Consider the following 12,134-nt stretch of genomic DNA (forward strand, 5'->3'; position numbering starts at 1 on the left):
CACGGAGGGGTGGAAACCAAATACAATTACTCAAACAACGGGAATCATACTGGATCCACCGCCTGGATACATTGAGCCCCAGAGGATTAAACCGGGAATGCGACTTTTTCTTTAATACATAATGGACTCTACGTTGTTATTGCTGTATTCCACTTGTCTATCTCTTTAATAATGATTATTATATGTTTTTCCTCACAGATTCGATAAAATTGGAGTATAGATCTAGACCATATGGGTGAGACAAACCTCCCCCTCCCGTTCCCCCACCTTCCTTCCCTCCCTTCCTCTACCCCACTTACCCTCTTTTCCCTCCCCTTTTCCCCTCATCCATATAACCTAATAATCATTATTTACTATTATCATATTATCAACAGTGATTACTGTAATATGATGTCATCCATATTTTCATCTATGTGATGTTTCTATTTATGTGCTTCCTTTGCTTATGTGCCTCTTCTCTGGGTGATGTCCTTGTTCTCCATGATTACACACACCAACCAGATCAGACAACAATAGTGACCCATCAGTGTCTCTCTTATAGTCAAAACGTCAAACTATTTATATAGTGCAGGCTGCGTTTCTTGTATTTTGTAGTAAGGGCATCTTCTATGCCCTCACTTGTCCGATATTCACCATTGCGCATGCGCCAACGGCATGACGTCATCGCGCATGCACGTACGCCGTCACCACTGAGATAATACACTCTAGCCTCCTTTATAAATCCCAGCGTGCGGCTCGCAGCGTTCACATCCGGTCAATGTCTCCACAGTGTATAACTACAGGTAATCGCTGATCTCTTCCTCCACAGATTTTTTACCAAGCCTCTATATTTTTATAGCCATCTCTGGACAGCACATTAGGGGGTTCCAGCCAGACCACTTGATTTATATGAGAATACTTTACCAATATGCATATATACAGTGGCTCCCACTGATCTATAGTTTGGTGACATAAAGTGACATGACTGCTACCCCATATGTGTTGTCCATTAATGCCTTACTACGTCTTGCTGCTATGATGATACTCAGGGAACTTTCTTTCTTCTTTTATGTACATTGTTTTCGCTTTGACAGACGTTTGACCTCTAATTGATTTTTCTACTAATTTTATATGACTCTCATTTCATGTATCAGAACTTAAAAATGATTCTAATTGATATAATTTCTTATAGATCCCTTGACAAAGGCCAGACATATGGCCGAAACGTTGGGACACACTATACAACTGTACACTGCTCCTACCCGGATGTATTGATTATATATGTGAACATATGGAATATGAAATGATGTAAAACATCAACTAATTATTAAATTGCATTGAATCTACTTTGGTGTGCCACGAATTTCTTCACTTCCTCCAGACTCTGGCACCTTGATTTCCGAATGACATGCAAAATTTGCTTTCATCCGAAAAAAGTACTTTGGACCACTGAGCAACAGTCCAGTGCTGCTTCTCTGTAGCCCAGGTCAGGCGCTTCTGCCGCTGTTTCTGGTTCAAAAGTGGCTTGACCTGGGGAATGCGGCACCTGTAGCCCATTTCACACGCCTGTACACAGTGGCTTCCGCAGGTCCCCCAAGGTCTGGAATCGGTCCTTCTCCACAATCTTCCTCAGGGTCCGGTCACCTCTTTTTGTTGTGCAGCGTTTTCTGCCACACTTTTTCCTTCCCACAGACTTCCCACTGAGGTGCCTTGATACAGCACTCTGGGAACAGCCTATTCGTTCAGAAATTTCTTTCTGTGTCTTACCCTCTTGCTTGAGGGTGTCAATGATGGCCTTCTGGACAGCAGTCAGGTCGGCAGTCTTACCCATGATTGCGGTTTTGAGTAATGAACCAGGCTGGGAGTTTTTAAAAGCCTCAGGAATCTTTTGCAGGTGTTTAGAGTTAATTAGTTGATTCAGATGATTAGGTTAATAGCTCGTTTAGAGAACCTTTTCATGATATGCTAATTTTTTGAGATAGGAATTTTGGGTTTTCATGAGCTGTATGCCAAAATCATCAATATTAAAACAAGAAAAGGCTTGAACTACTTCAGTTGTGTGTAATGAATCTACAATATATGAAAGTCTAATGTTTATCAGTACATTACAGAAAATAATGAACTTTATCACAATATGCTAATTTTTTTAGAAGGACCTGTATATATGATAATGATACATCTGATAACACTATATATGATAATGATACGTCTGATAACACTATATATATATGATAATTATACATCTGATAACACTATATATGATAATGATACATCTGATAACACTATATATGATAATTATACGTCTGATAACACTATATATGATAATGATATGTCTGATAACATTATATATGATAATGATACGTCTGATAACACTATATATGATAATGATACGTCTGATAACACTATATATGATAATGACACGTCTGATAACACTACACTGCATGCAGAATTATTAGGCAAATGAGTATTTTGACCACATCATCCTCTTTATGCATGTTGTCTTACTCCAAGCTGTATAGGCTCGAAAGCCTACTACCAATTAAGTATATTAGGTGATGTGCATCTCTGTAATGAGAAGGGGTGTGGTCTAATGACATCAACACCCTATATTAGGTGTGCATAATTATTAGGCAACTTCCTTTCCTTTGGCAAAATGGGTCAAAAGAAGGACTTGACAGGCTCAGAAAAGTCAAAAATAGTGAGATATCTTGCAGAGGGATGCAGCACTCTTAAAATTGCAAAGCTTCTGAAGCGTGATCATCGAACAATCAAGCGTTTCATTCAAAATAGTCAACAGGGTCGCAAGAAGCGTGTGGAAAAACCAAGGCGCAAAATAACTGCCCATGAACTGAGAAAAGTCAAGCGTGCAGCTGCCAAGATGCCACTTGCCACCAGTTTGGCCATATTTCAGAGCTGCAACATCACTGGAGTGCCCAAAAGCACAAGGTGTGCAATACTCAGAGACATGGCCAAGGTAAGAAAGGCTGAAAGACGACCACCACTGAACAAGACACACAAGCTGAAACGTCAAGACTGGGCCAAGAAATATCTCAAGACTGATTTTTCTAAGGTTTTATGGACTGATGAAATGAGAGTGAGTCTTGATGGGCCAGATGGATGGGCCCGTGGCTGGATTGGTAAAGGGCAGAGAGCTCCAGCCTGACTCAGACGCCAGCAAGGTGGAGGTGGAGTACTGGTTTGGGCTGGTATCATCAAAGATGAGCTTGTGGGGCCTTTTCGGGTTGAGGATGGAGTCAAGCTCAACTCCCAGTCCTACTGCCAGTTTCTGGAAGACACCTTCTTCAAGCAGTGGTACAGGAAGAAGTCTGCATCCTTCAAGAAAAACATGATTTTCATGCAGGACAATGCTCCATCACACGCGTCCAAGTACTCCACAGCGTGGCTGGCAAGAAAGGGTATAAAAGAAGAAAATCTAATGACATGGCCTCCTTGTTCACCTGATCTGAACCCCATTGAGAACCTGTGGTCCATCATCAAATGTGAGATTTACAAGGAGGGAAAACAGTACACCTCTCTGAACAGTGTCTGGGAGGCTGTGGTTGCTGCTGCACGCAATGTTGATGGTGAACAGATCAAAACACTGACAGAATCCATGGATGGCAGGCTTTTGAGTGTCCTTGCAAAGAAAGGTGGCTATATTGGTCACTGATTTTTATTTTTTATTTTTTATGTCAGAAATGTATATTTGTGAATGTTGAGATGTTATATTGGTTTCACTGGTAAAAATAAATAATTAAAATGGGTATATATTTGTTTTTTGTTAAGTTGCCTAATAATTATGCACAGTAATAGTCACCTGCATACACAGATATCCCCCTAAAATAGCTAAAACTAAAAACAAACTAAAAACTACTTCCAAAAATATTCAGCTTTGATATTAATGAGTTTTTTGGGTTCATTGAGAACATGGTTGTTGTTCAATAATAAAATTAATCCTCAAAAATACAACTTGCCTAATAATTCTGCACTCCCTGTATATATGATAATGATATGTCTGATAACACTATATATGATAATGACACGTCTGATAACATTATATATGATAATGATACGTCTGATAACACTATATATGATAATGATACGTCTGATAACACTATATATGATAATGATATGTCTGATAACACTATATACACTGCTCAAAAAAATAAAGGGAACACAAAAATAACACATCCTAGATCTGAGTTAATTAAATATTCTTCTGAAATACTTTGTTCTTTACATAGTTGAATGTACTGACAACAAAATCACACAAAAATAAAAAAATGGAAATCAAATTTTTCAACCCATGGAGGTCTGGATTTGGAGTCACACTCAAAATTAAAGTGGAAAAACACCCTACAGGCTGATCCAACTTTGATGTAATGTCCTTAAAACAAGTCAAAATAAGGCTCAGTAGTGTGTGTGGCCTCCACGTGCCTGTATGACCTCCCTACAACGCCTGTGCATGCTCCTGATGAGGTGGCGGACGGTCTCCTGAGGGATCTCCTCCCAGACCTGGACTAAAGCATCTGCCAACTCCTGGACAGTCTGTGGTGCAACGTGACGTTGGTGGATAGAGCGAGACATGATGTCCCAGATGTGCTCAATTGGATTCAGGTCTGGGGAACGGGCGGGCCAGTCCATAGCATCAATGCCTTCGTCTTGCAGGAACTGCTGACACACTCCAGCCACATGAGGTCTAGCATTGTCTTGCATTAGGAGGAACCCAGGGCCAACCGCACCAGCATATGGTCTCACAAGGAGTCTGAGGATCTCATCTCGGTAACTAATGGCAGTCAGGCTACCTCTGGCGAGCACATGGAGGGCTGTGCGGCCCTCCAAAGAAATGCCACCCCACACCATTACTGACCCAATGCCAAACCGGTCATGCTGGAGGATGTTGCAGGCAGCAGAACGTTCTCCACGGCGTCTCCAGACTCTGTCACGTCTGTCACATGTGCTCAGTGTGAACCTGCTTTCATCTGTGAAGAGCACAGGGCGCCAGTGGTGAATTTGTCAATCTTGGTGTTCTCTGGCAAATGCAAACGTCCTGCACGGTGTTGGGGTGTAAGCACAACCCCCACCTGTGGATGTCGGGCCCTCATATCACCCTCATGGAGTCTGTTTCTGACCGTTTGAGCAGACACATGCACATTTGTGGCCTGCTGGAGGTCATTTTGCAGGGCTCTGGCAGTGCTCCTCCTGTTCCTCCTTGCACAAAGGCGGAGGTAGCGGTCCTGCTGCTGGGTTGTTGCCCTCCTACGGCCTCCTCCACGTCTCCTGATGTACTGGCGTGTCTCCTGGTAGCGCCTCCATGCTCTGGACACTACGCTGACAGACACAGCAAACCTTCTTGCCACAGCTCGCATTGATGTGCCATCCTGGATAAGCTGCACTACCTGAGCCACTTGTGTGGGTTGTAGACTCCGTCTCATGCTACCACTAGAGTGAAAGCACCGCCAGCATTCAAAAGTGACCAAAACATCAGCCAGGAAGCATAGGAACAGAGAAGTGGTCTGTGGTCACCACCTGCAAAACCACTCCTTTATTAGGGGTGTCTTGCTAATTGCCTATAATTTCCACCTGTTGTCTATCCCATTTGCACAACAGCATGTGAAATGGATTGTCACTCAGTGTTGCTTCCTAAGTGGACAGTTTGATTTCACAGAAGTGCGATTGACTTGGAGTTACATTGTGTTGTTTAAGTGTTCCCTTTATTTTTCTGAGCAGTGTATATATGATAATGATACGTCTGATAACACTATATATGATAATGATACGTCTGATAACACTATATATGATAATGATACGTCTGATAACACTATATATGATAATTATACGTCTGATAACACTATATATGATATTGATATGTCTGATAACACTATATATATATATGATAATTATATGTCTGATAACACTATATATATATGATAATGATACATCTGATAACACTATATATGATAATGATATGTCTGATAACACTATATATGATAATGATCCGTCTAATAACACTATATATGATAATTATACGTCTGATAACACTATATATGATAATTATACGTCTGATAACACTATATATGATAATTATACGTCTGATAACACTATATATGATAATTATACGTCTGATAACACTATATATATGATAATGATATGTCTGATAACACTATATATGATAATGATATGTCTGATAACACTATATATGATAATGATCCGTCTGATAACACTGTATATATATGATAATGATACGTCTGATAACACTATATATGATAATGATATGTCTGATAACACTATATATATGATAATTATATGTCTGATAACACTGTATATATATGATAATGATCCGTCTGATAACACTATATATATGATAATTATATGTCTGATAACACTGTATATATATGATAATTATATGTCTGATAACACTGTATATATATGATAATGATACGTCTGATAACACTATATATGATAATGATCCGTCTGATAACACTATATATATGATAATTATATGTCTGATAACACTGTATATATATGATAATAATACGTCTGATAACACTATATCATTATACTATTATGATTACTACTGGGTACAGTTTCCGGGACAGATCTTTTGCCTCCGACGTTTGCAGTTCTATTTCTCTCGCTGAGCTTTTCTTCTCTGTCATAATTCATGTATCTGCTCCTCTCATCCTCTTTCCTGTTAAGCAGAGAAGAGGTTAAAGTTGAAGACCCACCCGCTGGGTGATGTTGGTGGAGGGGGAGAGCTGTTTTTGGAATTTGACTCTGGTTTATGTGATTTCCAGTCCTGACCAATAACTCACAGTAATTATTGTGTGAGCTTGTCCCTATCCAGCCAGATCTACTGCACTGGACAGAGAAGCAAAGCCTGGTCCTGAGGGAGGACAGCAACATTATAGAGTAGGGTCTGACCCTGCTGGAGGATAGCAGTGTTATATAGAGGAGCAAGACCTGACCCTGCTGGAGGATAGCAGTGTTATATAGAGGAGCAAGACCTGACCCTGCTGGAGGATACCCAGTGTTATTTAGAGGAGCAAGACCTGACCCTGCTGGAGGATAGCAGTGTTATATAGAGGAGCAAGACCTGACCCTGCTGGAGGATAGCAGTGTTATATAGAGAAGCAAGACCTGACCCTGCTGGAGGATAGCAGTGTTATATAGAGGAGCAAGACCTGACCCTGCTGGAGGATAGCAGTGTTATATAGAGGAGCAAGACCTGACCCTGCTGGAGGATAGCAGTGTTATATAGAGGAGCAAGACCTGACCCTGCTGGAGGATAGCAGTGTTATATAGAGGAGCAAGACCTGACCCTGCTGGAGGATAGCAGTGTTATATAGAGGAGCAAGACCTGACCCTGCTGGAGGATAGCAGTGTTATATAGAGGAGCAAGACCTGACCCTGCTGGAGGATAGCAGTGTTATATAGAGGAGCAAGACCTGACCCTGCTGGAGGATAGCAGTGTTATATAGAGGAGCAAGACCTGACCCTGCTGGAGGATAGCAGTGTTATATAGAGGAGCAAGACCTGACCCTGCTGGAGGATAACTGTGTTATATAGAGGAGCAAGACCTGACCCTGCTGGAGGATAACTGTGTTATATAGAGGAGCAAGACCTGACCCTGCTGGAGGATAACTGTGTTATATAGAGGAGCAAGACCTGACCCTGCTGGAGGATAGCAGTGTTATATAGAGGAGCAAGACCTGACCCTGCTGGAGGATAGCAGTGTTATATAGAGGAGCAAGACCTGACCCTGCTGGAGGATAGCAGTGTTATATAGAGGAGCAAGACCTGACCCTGCTGGAGGATAGCAGTGTTATATAGAGGAGCAAGACCTGACCCTGCTGGAGGATAGCAGTGTTATATAGAGGAGCAAGACCTGACCCTGCTGGAGGATAGCAGTGTTATATAGAGGAGCAAGACCTGACCCTGCTGGAGGATAGCAGTGTTATATAGAGGAGCAAGACCTGACCCTGCTGGAGGATAGCAGTGTTATATAGAGGAGCAAGACCTGACCCTGCTGGAGGATAACTGTGTTATATAGAGGAGCAAGACCTGACCCTGCTGGAGGATAACTGTGTTATATAGAGGAGCAAGACCTGACCCTGCTGGAGGATAACTGTGTTATATAGAGGAGCAAGACCTGACCCTGCTGGAGGATAGCAGTGTTATATAGAGGAGCAAGACCTGACCCTGCTGGAGGATAACTGTGTTATATAGAGGAGCAAGACCTGACCCTGCTGGAGGATAGCAGTGTTATATAGAGGAGCAAGACCTGACCCTGCTGGAGGATAGCAGTGTTATATAGAGGAGCAAGACCTGACCCTGCTGGAGGATACCCAGTGTTATATAGAGGAGCAAGACCTGACCCTGCTGGAGGATAACTGTGTTATATAGAGGAGCAAGACCTGACCCTGCTGGAGGATAACTGTGTTAAATAGAGGAGCAAGACCTGACCCTGCTGGAGGATAGCAGTGTTATATAGAGGAGCAAGACCGGACCCTGCTGGAGGATAACTGTGTTATATAGAGGAGCAAGACCGGACCCTGCTGGAGGATAACTGTGTTTTAAAGCAACATGACCAGATCCTGGTGGAGGATTGCAGTGTTATAAAGCGGCAGCACCTGACCTTTTTGGAGGATAGCAGTGTTATAAAGAAGCAATACCTAATCTTGGCGCAGGATAGAAGTTTTATAAAGGAGCAATATCTGACCCTGGTGGAGGATACTAATGTTGTAAAGGAGCAAGATCTGGACCCTGGTGTAAGACAGAAGCATAATGGAGGAGCAAGACCTGACCCTGGTGGAGGACAGCAGTGTTATAGTGAAGTAGGACCTGACTCTGATGGAGGACAACAGTGTTATAAAGGGGTAAGACCTGACCATGGTGGAATATAGAAACATAATAGAGGAGCACGACCTGACCCTGGTAGAAAACAGTAGTGTTATAGTGGAGTAGTGCCTGACCCTAGTGAAGGGTAGTAGTGGTAAAGTGCAGTAGGACCTGAACCTGGTGGAGGATAGTAGTGTCATAGTGAAGTAAGACCTCACCTTGGATGTGGACTGTAGTGCTATAGTGAAGTAGGGCCTATCCCTAGTGGCGAACAGTAGTGTTATACTGAAGTAGGGCCTGACCCTTGTGGAGGACATAAGTGTTTTAGTGAAGTTAGACCTGATCTGGTGGGGGACAGTAGTGTTATAGTGAAGTAGGACCTGACCCTGGAGGAGGACAGTAGTGTTATGGTGAAGTAGGACCTGACCCTGGTGAAGGACAGTAGTGTTATGGTGAGGTAGAACCTGACCCTAGTGGAGGACAGTAGTGTTATGGTGAAGTAGGACCTGACCCTGGAGAAGGAGAGTAGTGTTATAGTGAAGTAGGACCTGACCCTGGTGGAGGACAGTAGTGCTATGGTAAAGTAGAACCTGACCCTGGTGGAGGACAGCAGTTTTATAGTGATGCAACCCCCCTGTCCCTGGAGAAGGATAGAAATGTTATAAAGGAGTAGACCCTGACCCTGGTGAAGGACAGAAGTGCTATAGAAAGGATCTGACCCTAGTGGAGGACAATGTCTTTGACCAACCTGATCACTTGTCATAGCAGTCAGGGGGAGCCAAAGTCTACAGGAGCCAAAGTCTACAGGAAATTAAAATCCAGTGATTATGAGTTACCTACTCCTCTCAGTCTTCTCCAAAGTTCTCCCCCCAACACAGTTCGGACATGAGATTAATCTCCATGAAGATTACGGGTTACATGAACAAGCTGTGACTTGAACCAGGTATAATTGGTGGATGGTAAGGGTGACGGGATGTTGAGGAGGGCTCATATCTAGGACCCATGTTTTGTATTTGATTCTACAATCACTGGCCCCATCACAGCATATTTTCCTATGACATTGAAACTTACCTCAGCTCAAGTTGTCAACACTCCACAAACCTGGAAAAAACAGCTTCTGTCCCCATCCATGAACCCAAATAAAGCCATACCTCATCATTCTGGTGAGCATTGCCGCTTCAAGAGGAGATCTGGGCCTGTACCAAATGAGATACTCAGGACAACTCATTACCAGTGTTCATCTCCTATTCAGATTTCCACCAAAAACATCTGCTACTGCACCAGAATGGAGTGATTCCCGGCACTCCAGGGCAGCCTGTGCACTTCTACATCCTGATTCCTCTTACTGCACTCACTTTACTTTTATGACTATGTTTGAGGAGTAGATCCACATTCAGAGCATCCATTGTAAGGAACCCCTCTCTCCAAACCCTTATCCACTAAGCAATCTAATAGTGAGCCATCAGGTGCTGTGACTAGTTCTGTAGATAATTTTTTATGGATCCCTTGGACATGGCACAAGACCCAGTGAGCCACCATGAACCCATCAGCTTTGGAATTGACCAGATCTTGAACAGTCCAGAGCAGACTACAGGTTACCCCTACCCCAGGGCTGAGGAACTGGACCATCATGGAGCTGGTGCCTACTCTGCCATGTATGGTCCAGCCAGCTCTTCCTACAGCCTTAACATGAGGATGGATGTCAGCATGAATGTCAATGTTCGACCAGCTGGGGTGATAAGAGTGCCAGCTCACAGGCCACTACCACAGGTGGCCCCCACACCAGGAGTGCCAAGAATGACAGGATTCTCTGCAATTACATTCCCATGGATGGAAAGCAGCAGAAGGACCCCAAAAGAGAGGATAGCAGGTAAAGCGGATAGAGGGGAAACAAGAGGAGTTTGGAGATAAAAGCCAACAATGGGAAGGAAAATGATGAATATACTATCTACAGTAGTTGGGGGTATATTACCTGTATATGAATATATTGGGGTGTAATATCTAGTAGTCGGGGGTATATTACCTGTATATGAATATAATAGGGTGTTATATCTAGTAGTCGGGGGTATATTACCTGTATATGAATATATTAGGGTGTTATATCTAGTAGTCGGGGGTATATTACCTGTATATGAATATATTAGGGTGTTATATCTAGTAGTCGGGGGTATATTACCTGTATATGAATATATTAGGGTGTTATATCTAGTAGTCGGGGGTATATTACCTGTATATGAATATATTAGGGTGTTATATCTAGTAGTCGGGGGTATATTGCCTGTATATGAATATATTAGGGTGTTATATCTAGTAGTCGGGGGTATATTACCTGTATATGAATATATTGGGGTGTTATATCTAGTAGTCGGGGGTATATTACCTGTATATGAATATATTGGGGTGTAATATCTAGTAGTCGGGGGTATATTACCTGTATATGAATATAATAGGGTGTTATATCTAGTAGTCGGGGGTATATTACCTGTATATGAATATATTAGGGTGTTATATCTAGTAGTCGGGGGTATATTACCTGTATATGAATATATTAGGGTGTTATATCTAGTAGTCGGGGGTATATTACCTGTATATGAATATATTAGGGTGTTATATCTAGTAGTCGGGGGTATATTACCTGTATATGAATATATTAGGGTGTTATATCTAGTAGTCGGGGGTATATTGCCTGTATATGAATATATTAGGGTGTTATATCTAGTAGTCGGGGGTATATTACCTGTATATGAATATATTGGGGTGTTATATCTAGTAGTCGGGGGTATATTACCTGTATATGAATATATTAGGGTGTTATATCTAGTAGTTGGGGGTATATTGCCTGTATATGAATATAGTAGGGTGTTATATCTAGTAGTTGGGGGTATACTAGCTGTATATGAATATATTAGGGTGTTATATCTAGTAGTTGGGGGTATATTACCTGTATATGAATATATTAGGGTGTTATATCTAGTAGTCGGGGGTATATTACCTGTATGTGAATATATTAGGGTGTTATATCTAGTAGTCGGGGGTATATTACCTGTATGTAAATATATTAGGGTGTTATATCTAGTAGTTGGGGGTATATTACCTGTATGTGAATATATTAGGGTGTTATATCTAGTAGTCGGGGGTATATTACCTGTATATGAATATATTAGGGTATTATATCTAGTAGTCGGGGGTATATTACCTGTATGTGAATATATTAGGGTGTTATATCTAGTAGTTGGGGGTATATTACCTGTATGTAAATATATTAGGGTGTTATATCTAGTAGTCGGGGGTATATTACCTGTATATGAATATAA

The 12,134-nt window shown here is 42.0% G+C and overlaps 1 protein-coding gene across 1 annotated transcript in view; it reads left to right on the top strand.

Moving 5' to 3' along the window:
• The first annotated feature begins 10,317 nt into the window (after positions 1-10,317).
• TLX2 (T cell leukemia homeobox 2) overlaps positions 10,318-12,134 on the top strand; it is a 38,577-nt gene continuing 36,760 nt past the window's right edge. Inside the window, exon 1 of the mRNA XM_040420001.1 lies at positions 10,318-10,690. Within this exon, the coding sequence (XP_040275935.1) occupies positions 10,318-10,690 (373 nt within the window). The remainder of the gene's footprint in view (positions 10,691-12,134) is intronic.

Source organism: Bufo bufo, chromosome 2 (genome assembly GCF_905171765.1).
Source record: "Bufo bufo chromosome 2, aBufBuf1.1, whole genome shotgun sequence".
In the NCBI taxonomy this organism is placed as follows: domain Eukaryota; kingdom Metazoa; phylum Chordata; class Amphibia; order Anura; family Bufonidae; genus Bufo; species Bufo bufo.